The sequence below is a fragment of the Mustela nivalis genome (assembly GCF_964662115.1).
Source record: "Mustela nivalis genome assembly, chromosome: 1".
NCBI lineage: Eukaryota > Metazoa > Chordata > Mammalia > Carnivora > Mustelidae > Mustela > Mustela nivalis.
In genome coordinates this window covers 95,083,941-95,103,639 of record NC_139020.1, presented here as the reverse complement: position 1 = coordinate 95,103,639, position 19,699 = coordinate 95,083,941, and the positions used below count along the sequence as shown (strand labels likewise).

At 37.6% G+C, this 19,699-nt stretch overlaps 1 protein-coding gene across 9 annotated transcripts in view; it reads right to left on the bottom strand.

Moving 5' to 3' along the window:
• Positions 1–19,699, bottom strand: part of NLGN1 (neuroligin 1) — an 837,951-nt gene that overhangs the window by 637,726 nt on the left and 180,526 nt on the right. For 5 of the 9 annotated variants that reach the window (XM_082688953.1, XM_082688951.1, XM_082688954.1 and 2 more), the window contains exons 2-3: positions 17,649–18,461; positions 17,146–17,205 (exon numbers count right to left, since the gene is read on the bottom strand). In XM_082688953.1, the coding sequence (XP_082545079.1) occupies positions 17,146–17,205; positions 17,649–18,141 (553 nt within the window). In that variant the 5' untranslated portion in view covers positions 18,142–18,461. The remainder of the gene's footprint in view (positions 1–17,145; positions 17,206–17,648; positions 18,462–19,699) is intronic. The other 4 variants (XM_082688955.1, XM_082688957.1, XM_082688958.1 and 1 more) reach the window with 1 other exon arrangement.

The window sequence follows — 19,699 nt, the reverse complement described above, 5'->3', positions numbered from 1 at the left end:
TTAATAACCGTTTTGTGAGAGAATGAACAAATGCGTAAAAATAGGAATATGAGAAAAACAGACATTTTGTTTCCCCAAGTCACAACACATCACTTTTTCATTGTTCCCCTTAAATGTGAAGGGAACTGCAAGAGTACAAACACAAATGTTCATAGTGTTTGAGTTGAAAGTTTTAATGGAACTTTCCAACATTCACAGAGGGTTTCTATTTTTCTATCTCTCAGAATTATATGAACATCAATGGGTATGCAGTATGGGAGAAATGCCAGCGAAAAGGAAGCTGAACTGGCTATGGAATTTGTGGGGCCCAGTGCCAAATGAAAATGTAGTATCTCTTGTTCAAAAATAATTCTGAATGTCAAGATGGCGACCGTGGAACATTTAACCACGTATGAAGCCATTCTCAGTACAGGGATCAGTATGACTGCACAGATCACCCTCCCATGAAGCCAGCCCTGCCAAGAGTCTAACATTCTCTTCTCCATCATCCCTGCAATGAGTTTTGAGACAAATCTAGTCTATGTTACTGCTGGATTCATCTCTTGCCAACTGGATTTATCTCTTGAGAGATAATTCATCTGTAATGCTCTCACTATCCCTCTCCAGCCTGAACTGTACAGAATCCAGCCTCTACTATCCACTAGAAAAGCCAATGTCTTCTCCATTTATCTCAGCAATCTAAGCTGCCCATTATCTGCCATGCTCAAAAAGCTCCTTCATTTATCAACCAGTGATTGGCCACCAACCATGTTTCACAAGCTCTGTGGTCTATATTATACATACAATAACATCTCATCCTCTTGTTTGCCCCATTTTATAATGTGACTTCTGGTTTTCCTGGAAAAGCCAGTAGTTGCTAATATCTAATAATAGAAGAACATAACAAAATGACCCTCTGGATACATGTATATGTTTACGGTGATTTGAACCAACTAAAGGCTAAATCATAAGCACAGAAGACCAGAGGAACTATTTCATGCTATATAGAAAATTCTTTAAACAAATCTAGTTAGACCTTTTCTTAGATCATCTAGTACTCACGTTCTGCCTGTTTCATAACCCCAAATGACATGCCTTAGCAGAAACAGTGGCAAGAAGTTCCATTACAGAGGTAGATGGCATAACAAGGACAAAAGAAAGTATAATAATTATAAAAGAAGATATATTTGTCACAGGAGGGAAACTGGGGTTAGGTAAGAGGAAAAGGAAATTAAATTAGAAGGTGGGAAGGGAAAATGAAGTTTCTGGCCTGGAAAAGGAAAATCATTCTCTGTGCTTCTATTACACAAATGCGTTGTTGGCATCCTGTATTAAAATATAAACTCAGTGCAGAGGCAATAAGGCTGGCAGTAACGTGCACAGGCAGAGAGCCAAGAGCCTCGGCTGTTGGCAGCCACTCGGCCCTGAGGGCCCCTGCAACAGAGTCCAGGTTATATCTGTCAGACGCTGAGCCACTGAACATTGTTATTTCTTAGTTAAGGACTCTGATGTTGGCTTTGAAGTTTTCTTCATTTGGGGAGCCATAAACAAATAGTGACTACAGAGCAGAGAGGAAGAGAATATATTCTTACTTGCTATGTCTGGTGAGAAATGATAGCAGGTGTAGTATTACTCAAATAAATGCAGATGGTGGGCGATGAAGGCTCTCTCCAACAAAGTACATTGTTTCTTTAGGCTGTTTATGTTTTCAATGAATATTTATTGAATCCCTTGAGTGTACTGGGGAATATAGCAGTGAAGAAGAGAAATGTTCTGGGGCAGACAGAGAGTATAAATATGTAAGCACATAAATGAGTAAAATAATTTCATCTGGAGGTAAAAATGTAAAAGAAGGAATCATCCTGGTGAAGAGAAGTTGCCTTAACAGAGTGCTCAACAAAGGGCTGACAAGGTGGCATTTTGCCAAGCCCTGAATTAGAAAACGTAGACAGGAGAAGAGGTAGACACTGTATATTCAAGTTAGAAGGAACAACAAGTTCAAAGGTCCTGAGGTAGGATAGATTGTCCTCCAAAAGGAGATCAGCAAGGCCAGAATGTAGAGAGCAAGGGAGAAATAGATGGAAGGAAATTGCAGACATGGGCAGGAGTCTTATGGAAGATCCTGTAGGCCACAGTCAGGAGTCCTACATTTATTCTAAAAACAACAGGAATTCTTCTATGGATTAAGAAAGGAGCACTATGATTTGATTTCAGACATCAAAGAAAAAAAATCCCACTGGCTCTGTATGTAGAATGAAATTCAGGAACAGGAATGGAAATAGGAACACCTGGTATGAGGCTATTGCAGTAGTTCAAACAAGAAATGATGGAGGCTCCAGGTGAAGGAAGTAGAGAAGAAGGGAAAAGGCACGCCAAGGTGGAAGGATAATGTCTGGAACATCCTGAGTATCAGGGGTAAGCAATGCCTGCACATACCCCCCAAGAGGTCACCTTGTGGAGAGAGACAGTTGACTCCTAGAGCTTCACAATCAGTAAAGCCCAATCAGCTTCAGAATCATGTAAGGTGTTCACTTCAAGTATTCAAAAGCAACCTCTTCAGCTGCCTCAGTTAAGAAAATAAAAATTTTTTAAAATGAGTTTTGGGGGCACCTGGGTGGCTCAGTGGGTTAAGCCTCTGCCTTCAGCTCAGGTCATGATCTCAGGGTCCTGAGATCTAACCCCGATTCGGGCTCTCTGCTCAGCTGGGAGACTGCTTTCCCCTCTCTCTTTGCCGGCCTCTCTCTTTACTTGTGATCTCTCTATCTCTCTGTCAAATAAATAAATAAAATCTTTTAAAAAAATGATTTTTGAACAAAGCCTATATACTTAAGTTGTTAGGGACAACTCATGCAGTTGTCCCTAACTCATTTTAAGCCTCTTCATTTTTCTTTCACAAACAAGTTTTTTTGTTTGTGTGTTTTTAAAATGTGGTTGTTCAGTCTTCCAATCCATGACAGTTTCAACCACTTCAGAAATGAGCAGTAGTGTTTCCAGAGCCTGGCAATGTGAGAGCAGTAATAGGAGACAACTGATACCTTGGCAAAGGAGACATATAGATATGCATACATACAGACCCCCCAACCAAACACACACACACACACACACACACACATTTTGATTTTATTTATTTATCTGACAGACACAATGGGGGGGGGGACGCACACAAGCAGGGGAATAGTAGGTAAAGCAAGAGAGAGAAGCAGGCTCCCCACAGAGCAGACACTCTGGGATCATGACCTGAGCAGAAGGCAGACACTTAACTGACTGAGCCACTCAAGTTCCCCCACACATACATTTTAAATAAGCACAGAAATCATTTAATCTGGAGTAACTCAATAAAATGGTCCCACATGCCACACATTGAAGGACTACAATATTTGTTCACATCAGGGACAATTGTCTATCATAAGACATCTCTAAGCCATAGACACCTCTCCTGTGTATCCCCATCATGCTCCCTGCTTCCCTCCCTTGGGGTGCTTACTACCTTGTTCTTTTTTGTTTCTGAATCTCTTACCCCCAAGAGTTAGCGAACCCTTTGAGGGCAGCTCTTTAATGCCCTTTTTATCTCTGTGTGTCTGAGGCCTACCACAGGGCCCTGTACTGAGAAGTCACTCAACAGAAGTGTGGAAAGAACTACAGAGCATTTACCTCCAGAAGAGGAGACAGACTGTAGCCCCATAACTCAGCAGCTGCTCTATCAGTAGCCAAAGCATTCTCAAGCTTTCCAGAGATTTGTATAGGTACAGCACAGGCTTTTTTTTTTTTTTTTTTAAACAGATGGATAGAAAGTTTTAAAGCATTGCTTCTTGGCAGAGTAACTAAGGTGGGCTCAGGCACAGGGCTGATATAATTATAGTTTTGGTTATGCCTGATGTGTTTTATTCTAATGTGCATATTTTGTGCTCCATACACATTTAAAGATTTAATTAAATGTTTTATTATACAGAACCCAGTGCCAAATATCATCATCATTACCTTTTTTCTTCCCCCCACAGAAACAGCCATTTCCTCATTTTGTTCTGAGATTTTAATACAAACAAGGCTTACATTTACTTGGTAATACAGACATAGCCACCACAAAAGTGTCTGATTTCTTGTTCCCAGCAGGCTCTCATTGCAAAGTAAACTCCCTGAGGGCAAAAAATAAATATGTCCTGCCCAAATGAGTCTCCTGTAGTTCTGGACAAGGATGTTTGGCCTACAGTAGGCTCAAGAGAGAGAGAGAGGGAACAGCCATGTAGAAATTTTAGGCAGTGCTTTCTGGACATAGAACACAAACGAGAGCAAAGCAACACTGGAACTAGTGAGAGAAGAGAGAGAGACTGGAAGGGAAGAAGGGGGAAAGAGAGAAAGAGAAAAAAGCATCACTCTGATAGTCAAAGATTCCATTTAATGGCAGTCTGAGGTCCCAGTAAACATTCTACAGGGTATTGTTTTTTCCCCTGAGAACAGTCTGCTAAACTGCACAAGTGGCCAAAGAAAGGTCTTCACAATACAAAGAGGAAAAAAAAAAAACCCAAATCTCATCCTTGACCTTTCAGAGTGAGTTGGAATACAAAATAATTTAAATGATCATTATAGAAAAAAAAAATTCTATTCAGAATCCAGATTTATGGATATTCCAGTTTTCACTGAAATGGAGTTAATTCCCTAAATAAATGACTGTCAAACTCATTTTTTAAAAACAAAGACATCTCCCCCACCCCACCTTTTTCTTTTTTCTAAGGGAAATCTTGGCACTCTAAGTGGACTTTCCCTATTTGTGTATGGAATGAAATCCAAGCTGTCCTGGTGGTGTTGAGATGTGTGAGAGAGAGTCCGGGGGCTTGTGATGATGAGGACTTGGAAGCAGGTCAACAGACGTACTAGTGGGCTACTTGACTGCCCTGCTCAGAGACAGCTTAGAATCCTCATGATCTGCCTGGCCTGTAGATTATTGTGCCAAAGGGACCCATCAGTTCCTCCTGATGAAAGCTTAGAGCTACAGACTGAGGCCAGACTTGCTCATTGCCTAGAAAGACGATCGATCAGTGGAGGAAGATGATGAATGGGAACTTAACAGGAAAGCAAAGCTAGCACTAGCTATAGGCATTCCTCTTTTCAGAAATCCCCTTCACAGGGACATATCTATTCCTGAGAGGCCCAGGAATCCAGATCAGAAGGAGCACATATGTCCTCCCTCTTCCTTTCCTGGGAACAGCTCTATTTACAAATGCTTCTGATCTACTTGGCAGAGTTACGTTTTTTCCTCCTGTCCTACCTGCCTTGAATTCATTATCCCTTTATCCCCTTTCTTCCTCCTCCCACTCCTACTTTGAGGAAGTTAGAGAGATGATTCCAGAAGAGAAGCCCTGCAGTTTTGTGGAGAAACATAATAGGAACTCTTTTGTGAGAGAAAGAAAAGAGAGAGAAAGTGCTTTTGTATCATCCTCCTAAGACTAAGAGACAACAGGTGGCCATTTTCTTTTTTGGCCTAAATGCTCCAAAAGTCTTCGCCTCAAAAAAAAAAATAAAAATAAAAAAAATAAAGGATGAAAGGAAGAATGAACACTTCTTTTTTTTTAGTCCTGAAATGAGAAGCAGAAAATTAAGACTGTTGATTTTATGATTCTCCAAATCATAATTATGGCTGCAATGACCCCAACTCCTTTTATTAAAATATCTTTTTGCCATTGTTTAAAACTAATTCTTGCAACATTTTACATGCTTTAATGAAAATTAAGGGCTATAATTAAACCGCTCTAATGCTATCATTATGTAGATACCAGATGAACAGAATTACAGCAAACAAAGGAATAGGTCTTAAATTAAAAATTATTTTAAAAAGATCTTTGTTTAATTGCTTATATATGACAAATGAAACAGTAGTGAACATCAATGCTACTACAATGTTAAATTGATGGGCTCTTAATTTTTACTAAAGCTATATTTGCATATAAGCAACTGTCCAGATAAAATGTTTAAAATTCAGGGAAAGTTAAAAAATCTGAATCTTTTTGTCACAGAGTCAAGCACTTGCATATTCAAAAATATCTAAACTAATGCCTATCACCCTATCTTGATAGAAAAATACCTAAAAAACAAATTAAGGAAACTTTCCAGAAGAGCAGAAAGAATCAGTAACTATTGGAGGGCCTGACTATCACATTTGAGTTCTTCTTTTTTTTTTTTTTTTAAGATTTTATTTATTTGACAGAGAGAGATAGCCAGAGAGGGAACACAAGCAGGGGGAAAGGGAGAGGGAGAAGCAGGCTTCCTGCAAAGCAGGGAGCCTGATGTGGGGCTCAATACTAGTACTTTGGGATCATGACCTGAGCCAAAGGCAGAAGCTTAACAACTGAGCCACCCAGGTGTCCCTCACATTGAGTCCTCATTTGAAAAGGAATCCCCCAGCACACTTAACTAGCAGCCATGTGACTTTGGGTAGGTTATTTAACTTCAATAAGCAGTAATTTTTCAATCTATGCAATGAGTATAATGATAATACCATTCTGAAATCTTTCTGGAGATTCAGTTTTAAAAAAATTGGAAGTGTGCTTAGAGATCCTCAAGAATTCATGTCCAAATAGAACCTCAGAATGTGACGTTATAGGAAAAATTGTGTTACTCCAAAATTTATATGTTGAAGTTCCAACCCTGAAAACCTCAGAATATGACCCTATTTTAAAATGGTCTTTACAGATGTTATTAGTTAAGATGAGATCATTAGGGTGGACCCGACCCCACCTGATTTGTGTCCTTATAAAAAGGAGTAATTTGACAAAAACAACCAAACAATCCAACTTAAAAATGAGCAGAGGATCTGAATAGGTATCTCTTTTCCAAAGAGATACAGATGGCTAACAAGTACATGTAAAGATGTTCAACATCACTCATCATCAGGAAATCAATCAAAACCACAATGAGATATCACATCACATCTTCCAGAATGGTTAGTATCAAAAAGACATGAAATGACAAGTATTATTGAGGATGTAGAGAAAAGGCAACCGTCATGCACTGCTGGTGGGAATATAAATGGCACAGCCACTATGGAAAACAGTAAGAGGGTTCCTTAAAAAATTAAAAATACAATTATCATACAATCCAGTAAATCCTGTTTCTGAGTATTTATCTGAAGAAAATGAAAATTGGAAAAGTTATATTCATTATATTCAATGCAGTATTATTTACACTAGCCAAGAAATGGAAACAATCCTAATGTCCACTGATGGATAAACAGACAAAGAAGATGTGACACAGACATACACACATATACAAACACACACACAGGAATACTATTCAGCCATGAAGAAGAATGAAATCTTGCCATTTGTGACAAATATATGGATCCTAAGGGCATTATACTAAGTGAAATAAGTCCAAAAGAGAAAGACAAATATTGTTTGATATTACTTATGTGTAGAATTTAACAAAAAAAAAAAAAACAAGCATATAGATACAGAGAACAGATTGGTGGTTGCCAAAGGTGGGGGTGAGGTGTGGGCAAATGGGTGAAGGAGGTCAGAAGGTATAAACTTCCAGTCAAAAATAAGTCATGAGGATGTAATAGCTGGTAACTACAGTTACTAATATATCTAACGGAATATATATATACATATATGTATATATATATTCTTGAAAGTTGCTAAGAATAAATTTAAAATTTCTCATCACAAGAAAAAGAAGTGTTACTATGTACTATGTATGGTGATGATGTTAATTAGATTTGGTATGGTGATCAATTCACAATACATAAAAATATCAAATCATTATGCTGTATATTTGAAACTAATATGGTGTTATATGTCAATTATATCTCAACTTAAAAAAAAAATATTTTAAAGGGGGGTAATTTAAACACAGACATGCATACAGGGAGAATGTCATGTGCACAGACACAGGGAGAAGATAGCCATCTGTAAGCCTGAGGAGGGAAACACACCAGATTCTTCTTCACAACTCTCAAAAGGAATCAACCCTGTGGACACCTTGATCTCAGACTTCTAGCCTTCAGAACCATAAACAAAAATCTTCTGTTGTTTAAGCCATGCAGTTTGTGATACTTTGTTACTGCAGCCCTAGCAAAATACAATGACCTTATTCAGAAATAGGGGCTTTGAAAATGTAATTAAGATAAGGTCATACTGCATTAAAATGGCCCATAAATGCTGTCATTGGTGTCCTATAAGAAAACCATGTGAAGACACAGAGACACGGGAAGACAATCAGGGAAGAAAGTCATGTGATAGCCGAGGTAGAATCGGAGTGATGCATCTACAACCTAAGGCATGCCCAGAACTTTTGGCAACCACCAGAATCTCAGAGAGAGACGAGGAGATTCTCCTTCAAAAGCTACAGAAATCATTCACCCGTCAACTCCTCGACTCTGGACTTCTCAAATCCAGAACTGTGAGAGAATAAATAATCTCTGTTATTGTAGACCACACAATTTGTTCCATTGTTACAGCAGCCCTAGGAAACTAATACAGGAAATGTTACATAAAGTACTCTGTTCTCTCATAAATGGCCATGAGAAAATTTACCATCAGAAATTATGCTTCCACATCTAGTCCAGCATTTAAGATTATCAAATCTAGAATGAGTTTATCTAATTGTTACTAGAGAATTTATATGCTGATGATTTTTTTTAAAGATTTTATTTATTTATTTGACAGACAGAGATCACAAGTAGGCAGAGAGGCAGGCAGAGAGAGAGAGGAGGAAGCAGGCTCCCTGCTGAGCAGAGAGCCTGATGCGGGACTCGATCCCAGGACCCTGAGATCATGACCTGAGCCGAAGGCAGCGGCTTAACCCACTGAGTCACCCAGGCGCCCCTATATGCTGATGATTTTTGAAATTGGTCATTTCCTAGGCTATTTTTAGCATGTACCACTACAACAGGGAGGAAAAAGAGCACTCACAGGAGAAATATTAAAAGCCAAAAGATTATCAACAAAATCTGTAATGCTAAGTAATACAGAAGTAATTTAAAGCAACAGTTACATCATAATTATTAAGCTTGTAGCATGTCCTATATGTGAAAACAATACATTAAAAAATACATTATTTATTATACACTGGAGAGGAAAAAGAAAAGCAGTTTCTACAAAGGATTTATTTTGTGGTATAACTCTCTTTGCTGGTAACATAAGTCTTAAATGTTTTCAACTTCAACCCCAGTTTCTATTAGAAAAAAGGTATTTATTCTCTGGAGAAATTGAGTTGGACAACTATAATGGTCTTTTAATCATCTGCTTCAGAGGACTCTCTCTGACTGTCAGTAAACAATAGGACAATTGATGCTATTCTTTTAAAACTTTACAACCCTTTAGATCTACTTCATTTCAGAGTTCCAACTTAAAACTGTTTAGTTTTTAGAAGACTTAACCGCAGCTGTCCAAGGTTACTAATTCGAATATGGAGTCAAATCTCTGGTGCAATTTGGTTTCCATTCATCTTCAAACCCCCAAATGAACCTGATACGCATCCATTCCAGTATGCAGTACATACTACATTCCAGTATGCAATGATTTTTGTCTACTAGCAAACTGGCAACCAATTTCATTTTCTTTTTGATCTGGGATCCCACATAAACAAGACTGCCATTGTTGCTGTTGTATTGTTTTATTTTATTCCTTGTTCAAAAATTATCTCAAAGGAAATACAAGTGGTCACCAACAAATTACGTATCTTTGGACAAGATACCTAACCTCTTTGGTCTTCCATGTCTGCATTTATAATATGGTAATAAAACTCTCATAAAATTGTTATATTAGATTAATAAGGCTAAATTCCAGAACAAAATTTTTTTTTAATGTAATCTTTACACCCAACAGGGAACTTGAACTCACAACCCTGAGATCAAGAGTCGCATGTTCTACTGACTGAGCCAGCAAGGCACCCCATTCTAGAATAAATTAAGAGCTCACCAATATTAATTCTATCTCCATTGCTCTTAATATTACACATCAAGCAAAATAAAAGCAATCAGATAAAAACAGAAACCCACTACCACTTCTACTCAAGGATTCTTACTCATGTACTCTTCTTAGCATTAATGTTAAATTATCTTTTTATGCTCTTTTTTAAAGATTTTATTTATTTATTTGAGAGAGAAAATGAGAGAGATCACAGAGGAAGAGGGAGAAGGAGACCTGCTGCTGAGATCCAGGGCTTGATCCAAGGACCCTGAGATCATTACCTGAGCCCAAGGCAGAGACTTAACCCACTGAGCCACCTAGGCACCCCTATTTATAATGTTTTTAATCCAAAACCTCCAACTGTGTACTAGAGCCCATCTTTCTATAAAAGCATTATTCTGGCAGCCTACTGTCTTCTTTATTTTCCATTGCTCCCTTTCTACTATACAAACATGTTTTTATTTCTCTCATCTTAACCTACAGTAATAAAAGTAACCTCTGTTTCCTTATGTGCCCATTTTTTCCTGATCTGTCTTTTTTTTTTTTTTAAGATTTTATTTATTTATTTGACAGACAGAGATCACAAGTAGGAAGAGAGGCAGGCAGAGAGAGAAGGGGAAGCAGGCTCCCTGCTGAGCAGAGAGCCCGATGTGGGACTCGATCTCAGGACCCTGGGATCGTGAACTGAGCTAAAAGCAGAGGCTTAACCCACTGAGCCACCCAGGCGCCCTTCCTGATCTATCTTATAGCAAGACTCCTTAAAATAGTTATTTATGCTCAGGAACTCCAAATATCCCACTTTCTCTTAGCCCACTCCAGTGGTCAGACTTACACACTCCACAAAAGTTCATTTGGTAGAGTTGATTACTATGTCATCACTTCTTTACTAAGTTTCTAGGACAACAACAACAAAAAATCTTGGTGTACCTACCATTTCACACATAACACTTTTTCGGTCTCCATTGTTTTCCTTCTCTTCTTCCAGCCCTCTTAATGGAAGGTCTCATGAATTAGTCTTTGGTGTCTTTTTTCTTTTCTCTATTTTCATTTAGTTACTTTTATTCTCATTCAGCCTTATAACTTCACCTCAAATCTTTACCTTCTGAACCACAATGATTCCTCAATTTATACCTCCTATACCTGTCTCCTGAACTTCAAACTAGTTCCTTGAGGTCTGAATTTGAATCTCTATAAGTCACCTTAAATTTAACATGTCCAAAAGTATGCAACATCTTTCCACTGTGCCTCCCCCTAAAACATCCTACGTTCTCCTTTTTCAACTTACTTGATGGCAAATCTATTAATTTAAGTACTCAGATCAAAAATCTAGAAATATTCTCTGACTCATTTTCTTTCACAGCTCATAACAAATTAATACGAAAAATGTGACCTTCAGAAAACATTGAGACTCTACCACTTCCATTGTTATTACCCTGGACTGAGCCTGGACCAGGCTCATATGTCGTCTGGGCTAAAATAACCTCTTATCTGCTTTCCCAGTTTCCCCATACTCTTCTGCAATTTATCAATACCTCAGCCAGAATGACTTTTTTCCCCTTTGCTGAAGTTTTCATCCCAATCACTTATTTATTCTATAACTGGAAACCTGTACCTCCACTCCCCTTTATTCATTTTTACCCATCCCCCACCTCTCTCTCTTCTAGCAATCGTCAATTCATCATCTGTATTTATGGATCTGTTTCTGTTTTGTTTGTTTCTTTCTTTATTGTTTAGATTCCATACATAAATAAAATCACATAGCACTTGTCTTTCTCTAGCAGACTTATTTCACTAATACCCTCTAGCTGTTGCTCTAGCTGGCAAGATCTCATTATTTCTTATGGCTGAATAATATTATATATATTTCCCATATCTTCTTACCCATTCATCTACCTATGGACATTTAGGTTGCCTCCATATCTTAGCTATTGTAAATAATGCTACAATAAACATAGGGGTTATATATATTTTTGAATTAGTGTTTTTCTTTTCTTTGGGTAAATACCCAGTAGCAGAATTACTTCATTGTACAGTAATTTTGTTAAATTTCTTTTGAGGAAACTCCATACTGTTTTCCACAGTGGCTGTGCCAATTTGCATCCCTACCAACAAACAGTTCACAAGGGCTCCTTTTTCTCTACGTCCTTGCCAACACATGTCGTTTCTTATCTTTCTGATACTTGCCACTCTGACAGGTATAAGGTGATACCTCATTGTGGGTTTGATTTGCATTTCCCTGATGATCAGTGATGTAGAGCATTTTTCAGTATGTCTGTTAGCCATCTGTATCTCTTCTTCAGAAAAATGTCTATTCAGGTCCTCTGCCATTTTTATATTGTATTATTTGGGTGGGGTCTTTTTTTTTTTTTTGGTATTGAATTGCATAAGTTCTTTATGTATTTTGAATATTAACCCCTATCAAATATATCATTTGCAAATATCTTTCCTTTCAGTAGGTTACCTTTTCATTTTGTTCATGGTTTCCTTTGCTGTAGTGGCATGACCTCTTTAATAAAATGTCAGATCTGAGTCTCTCTCCCTGCCTCTCTCCCTTTAACCTTTCCAGGTATACTATAGTGCAAATTGTTCCTTAACTACACAACACAGACTCTCACCTTAACGCCTTTGCACTAGCTCTTTACTCTGCTCTTAGCCCAGATACCCACTTCATCTCCTTCAGGTCTTCCTTGGAATGAGGATTATGTTAAGTATCTTGTTTAAAATGACCCTTATCCTTCACACCAGCACCCTTGATTCACCACACTCTGTTGATTTCTCATCTTCCATCTTTTAACTTTAGCTGTTGATTGTGTTTATCGTCTACAGTTTGTCTCTACACACTAGATGTAAGCTCCTGGATGTCAAGAACTTTTTTTTTTTTTTCCACTGCTCTATCTCTGGGTCCTAGAGCAGTAATCCCATCAGCACAGAGTAAGGACTCAATAAATATTTGTTAGATGAATAGATTAGTTAAAAATGTGTCAGCCAAAAAAAAAAAAAAAGTGTCAGCCAGAAGGATGAGCATTCTGGAATATAATCTCCTTTAAAGCACATTGACAGCGAAGAGAGTATTGTTAAGTATAATTAATTAGGGAAAAGTCAATATCTATGTTCGACTAACAACCAAAGAGACCCTAAATCTGTGGAAAGGGCTTTTTTTTTTTAAAGATTTTATTTATTTATTTGACAGACAGAGATCACAAGTAGGCAGAGAGGCAGACAGAGAGAGAGGAGGAAGCAGGCTCCCCGCCGAGCAGAGAGCCCAATGCGGGGCTCGATCCCAGGACTCTGAGACCATGACCCGAGCGGAAGGCCGCGGCTTAACCCATTGAACCACCGATGTCTGTATTATCTCAGGTAATGGTGACTAAATAGAAAACGTAAAAGTAAAATGCATGTGAAAATCAGGAATAAAATACTCAAAGAGTAAAAAATTATGCAAGAGGCATCAATTAAGATTCTAATTTTCTGTACATTAAAAATTGGGGTAAATGAGAAAAGCAGGTTAAGAATTTCTCACACTGAAGAAATGAAAATCATTTCTGTATTCATCTCAGAAGAGCTATGCAAATAATAGTCAAAGTGCTGGAGAAATGCAAAGCTGCACAACTCTAGGGTATCCATGAGCCAATCAATTTGTTTGTGGATTTTCTGGGTCCCTTGTTCCTCCTTCTCATGTTTACTGCCTAATATTTGACCACTCTTCTGTTTGTTGGCAACTCTCACAAGACAGCAAACTAGAGAAACAAAATGAAACATAAGCAAATTAAAGCTATTCCTGATTGTAGCCTAGAGAAATATGTTGGGATCTTGGTCTAGACAATAAGAAAAGTATGTGTAGGATTTAAGAATGGTCACTAAAATGGGTACTAGCAAGTTTTCTGGAAATCAGTTACTATCATGGACTTGACCCAATTCAATTAAAGTGAGCATTAAATTCATCTAAAATAGAGTCAACAGATAAAATAAAAAGAATTCATAATATATTTGAGGAAGGGGGAAGAAAGGGAGATCAGGAAGGTGGAGAGATGTGAGCCTCTGCTATAGAAATCTGTATTAGAGGTAATTTAACATAATGGAAATGCATCTAATACTAGCAAGAACTAGGACCAAACCTAACTACCACTTTCTAGCAATAGAAATTGGGTCAGAACACTTAACCTCAGAACCTACTTCCTTATTTATAAAATATAGATAGTAATATCTTTTCTACTTCCAAATTCCAGTTTCTGTCACGTGTTATCTGCCTATTTGGCCCAGTGTTGACAGCCATCTCATTTTAAGCACTCATCTTTCAATTTTGAAAGGATAAAACCCTGAAGAAATATCTAGAGAGTAATTAACATATGGCTAAAACTATCATGGGAAATATAAAAAGATAGATTGAAAAGTGCAACTGGGACCTGTTTTAAATGAGAGGAAGCCTATTGATAAAATTTTTTTTTTTTTCTTCAACTGCACAGGAAAATATTATAAGAGCTCTACCTAAAAACGAAAGCCTGGGTAGTGCAGTCAGTTGAGCGTCGTACTCCTGGTTTAGGCTCAGGTTGTGACCTCGGGGTTGTGATCTCAGGGTCGTGATCTCAGGGTCATGAGACTGAGCTCTGCCTCTCCCTCCATTTCGGACTCCTTGACAGGCTCCGCACTAGGCATGGAGTGTGTTTGAGAGTCTCTCTCTCCCTCTCCTTCTGCCCCTTATACTCAAGTTCTTTCTCTCTCTCTCAAACAAATAAATAAATATTGAAGAAAAAACTATAGCAAGGCATCTCTTGGGGAAATAAAAGATTTTCTTCCTATTATATAGACTACAGCAGAGAAAATGCTTTGTTCTTTGTAAACTTATTTAAATTCAGTAAGTTCTATGGGAAAAAGGATCTTTGTTTCATTCATTATTGACCTCCCTTGAAGAGTAAATGATTAAGGCAATTAAGAAATAAGTTTGGATTAATACAGTATACACCGATTATAGTGTACTTGGCACAGGGGTGGGGGGAGGTTCATCTGCCTTGGAAGGTAACTATACACAGTTAAAAAGAAAGAGATAAATAATAGCAAGCTAAAAATATCTTTAACACCTATAAAATGCAACACACCTATTCCTATCATTCCTGAACTATCATTTATAAACTTCTAGAATTCTGTTGGAGAATTTATAATCCATACGCAACATATATTGGTATATGTGTAGATATGAAATGACTATTATTTTATTGAACCAGAATAATGGGATTTCTTGGAATGACCAAGAGAGACTCTCCATGATAAAGGAGGGAAAAAAAGTTAAAAGTTTGGGGAAAAAGTTCTACTCCTCTGCTTAAAGTCAAGCTCTAAACTTTAGTTTTTGGTTTAAAAAAGGTTATTTATATAGAAGACCACATTTAAAATCTTCATTACTTAGATTTTGGGGTAACATACAAACAGCTAATAAAAGTACAAACTTATTTAGTAATAATAGGATATATTAAATACCAATGCAAAATAATTTTTTAAACTGCTTAACATAAAAGCACAATAGATTTGCACTAGAAACCACACACATTGAAGTAAGTACCTACAGATTTTATCCTCTGGCTAATTAGAAATCAGTTCAAAGCTTGCCAAAGTAAAAAGCACAACCTTACACACCTCTTTGCCAACTCTCTCATACAGCTGATGGAACCAACAATCCAAAGAACAATGAAAAAGAATTTTCTAACGAATCTATTTCCCCCTGAAGTTGTATGAGAGGAAAGGTCACTTTCTCACTTACTAGCATACCTTTTCAGTATCCTTATCATTTTCTTGATTGTACATATTTTCATGTATTATGTTCTATTTATACAATCTTCAATAGCATCTTTATTTATGACTTTGTGAATCAACATCTTTGTGATAGGAGGTGAAAGTCACTTAGCTAATTACACATGCTTGATAAGCTGCATAATAATAACCACTGCAGTATTGTACTTTAGTTGAAGGCATGTAAATTACTGCAGTTATTCTCATTTGGGGAAAAACAAGAGACTTTGTTTTAGTTGTATAAAAGACTTTGTGTTCTCTATATCCACCTTCTCAAGTACACTGCGCTTTTAACCCAAATCGTGGCATCAGTAATACACTACAGGTCAGATCTCACTCTACTAATATGACCAAAGAAATAAAAATAAAAACAAAACAAAACAAAAAACTCAATTTAATACAAATACTCTGATCGACAATTGAGAGTTTTGTTGTATGAAGCTCTTCCATATAATGCAATCCTCGTAAAACAGAACAGCTTAGACACTCCCTGCCCCACAAGGATGTTGTAATGAAATCTGACTTGGTCCAGCCAGCTTTAGAAGTGCGTAGAGAGATAGAATGTACACCACTAGAATATTAATATGACTTCTGTATGAAGATTAGAAATTCTACAAAGTTATGAATAAGGTCATAATAACACTTGGATGATTTACTGCCCTAGAAAATCATATTCTCCTATGAGTGATTTACTGGATGTTATATAAAAATGGAGTGTGGACAAGCTACATTCAGATGCAAGCTTGCAGCTGTCAGTGTCTACATTTACTCAGTCTGGCTAGAGGATGATTTGAAGGTTGATTTAATTGTAGCTTCTGAATCATGTTCTTCCCTATGTTTTAAATTGTTTAACATAAATACAAAAATGTTAAAGTAATTTTAAGACTGTAAATATTTAGTATAAAAATCTGCAAAACCTCATTCTTTTCTGGAAGAGTAACCGAAAATATACACTATCTGGAAAAAAATACCATTACTTAATAATGGTAATTGCCCAACAGTCATGGCAAATTTACCCTGATATGAGAAAGTTCATAGGGCATTCAGAAGTAGCTAAGAATAAACAAGCAAAAAACTAGGTTTGTGACTGAACTGATCAGTTTTAAGAGGAACAGAAATCTGTATTTGGAGAACAGGGTTCAGAGAAAAAGTCAACCAGTTGGCAAGGCAGCAACATTTGGACTCCTTGCATGCAATGTCATAGCCTAAATATCTTTTCCTCTAAACACAAACTCAGAGCAGAGATTCAATTCCTATCGATGCTACCAGCACCAGAACACAAGGCACCACCACTGAGCGTCGTCAATGTTATCTACTCAGCTACAGCTCTCCTTCACCATCTTTCTATTCCTTGACAGGCTTCATGAATTCCAAATATCACCTAACCATTGACTTTCCAGCATCAGCAAATCATCCTTAGGGAGAGTACCTTCTTCCTCTGTAAGCTTTTTCCCCCATTTTTTATTTCCACTTTTATACATACCTCCTTTTCTACATATTTTCTTGCCGGGTTTTCTGGCACATTCCTTGGATATTCTTTTTACTGAAAAATGAATAGAAGACTAGAAAATAACATGGCGCTCCATCACAGACCGCCGGAACATGCAACACCACTATCTAACTTAATATGCTCCTGCATTTACTGAGTGCGAAAGATCCCCAGTTCGTTGAGCCTGCACATGCAATGGAGACATGTTGATGCATCTTCTCAGAAGTCATTCGGTAGGAAATGGAAAATAGGAGCCCATTTCTACCTAAATACACGTGCTGCGGAGGAAAGAAAATGAGTAGGCACAGGAAAAAAATAAGAACAGATACACCAACACACATAAACAAAAAGAGCGGCATGCAAGCATGTAAAGTATGTCTACATGCCAACAGGAAAAGCCATGCATGCTACCAGTACACGTGAATTAATATTGTTAGAACTTAGAATAGAAAAGAAAATATAAATTTATCTCCTTGCTTTTTCTGCAGTAAACTCACCATCCTCAGTGGGAACGTATATGTTTAAATATAGGCAATCTTCACTCTGGTCTTGCACGTATGATGAAACCACATCCAAGTTATTAGTAAACCACACAGGAAGCATGACTTCCGGCAATCTGCCATCGATGATATTCTGGGGGCACACGGGAGCAAACTGAGTCGCATTCCTGATATCTGACCAGGGGGATGGTGGCTCTGGAGGCTGAAAACGATGTTCCCCTGTGGGTGGGGCAGCATACGGAACCCCAAGAAATTGAATAACAGGCCCCAAAATTTCGTTATTGAGTTCTTTCTTAATCCCCCTTATCTTGCCGAAGTTGGTAGTCACCAGTGGGTCTGCATCATCCAATTTTTGGGAAAGCACATGGGCAGCCTGAAGTAAACATCCCAACACGCAGAGAGTCAATGAGGCACCCAATCCCCTGTGTACCAAGCATGCCATTACTGCTCTCCAAACATAATTTGGCCACATGCATCTGGGCAGTGCCATGGTCCCACATTAGCTGTGTAGTTGTCTGGTTACAGGGAGGCAAAGGTATTTGTATCCACTTGAGAAAGACCGTATAATGGTAGAATACACCTCCGACTTCTTCAAGGCGAGTTTGTCAAGAAAAGCTCAGGAAGCTCTTTATGCAGCCACTATCTCCCATCGATTTCACATGGACCGAAGTAGCATCTTCAATCATCACTAGTTATCAGACCATATCCTATTGACCATTCTGTTTCCCATAGTAGCAACGTGACAAGAGTGGCCATTGACTGTAGATTTCCCTCTTATAAATCAAATCCAGTTAGCAGCAGGTCTGCATCCTAAAGAAAATGAAAATAAATCATTAGAACGAATGAGCTAAAATAGAGCAATAACTAGACGTTTTACAAGCTACAGAAATACATAAGCAGTGGCTAGAGTCGGGTAAGTTGAATGCTACCATAGGAAAATTACGGCTTGATATGAGATGACAGGTGAAATAACTGATTATTAGATTATTGAGAAACTTGCCTGCTGACTTTATACATGTTTAAGTGGAAGCAGGCCTTGTCAAAATACATGGTTTCAAGAGCATTTCGCAGTATACCATTTTTTTAAAATACTGAAGGTTATATGTGAAAGTGCCCCTTTATTGATAGTCTTCAATCATGTCAAGGAACCACAGAATTAATCAGCACACATACTAAATATTAGAATTACATAGCAGAAAATATTTTGAAAATCATTGCTAGGGAATTAGTGGAATGTAAACAAACTGTAAGAGTGGATATATACAAATACATATTTAAAAACAAACCAACAAGGAGGTAGTCCCCAATCCTATGCTATATAGAAGAAAACAAAGCTAACGCTAGAACAAGAAAACGAATCCTAGTTCAACGGTGATCATTTAAGTACATCTACCTTCTAAGTTCAACCTCCTTGCTGTTTCTCAAAACTCTGCATAGAGTCATTGGATATAGGTCCCTCACCTTAAATTAAGATTCAAAACTTTAAAAGATAAAATGGCTGTAGACAAAATTTGAAAAAAGAACAGAAAGTGTCATCATTTTTTTTTTGCAGACTAAAGGTATCTTTTTCCACCCTCCAGCTATAACGTTTTAGAAATCAGTATATTTGCAACATGAAAATTAATTTCTGCATCAAAGACAACATATTTTAAGTTACAAATTTCATTTTCACTACCTGCTAGAGATCAAAGGAGCAATAAAAAATAGAATGCAGTAGTTTTACAAAAGAATCATACATAATCACAGCATCCTGCAATATTAACACTAATAGAACATCTAACACTGTTTACCCAGTTCAACTTAAAACACATCAGGATAAAATGTAACACTCAGGGCAATGCAATTCATGCTGTACTCTTCCTTCAACTCCAAGTCAGCACACAACTCGGCAAATTCATGTTTTCTTGTTCAAGAAATCTCTTCAAGTGCTTACTTTGAAAATACCGGTGTTGATTTGTATTACAGATGGTTCTATCCTGTCATATTATGAGACGATTCCTGAGGAAGTGCTGGTCTGGCAGCGGGGCTGCCCTGACTCTGTGTTATTG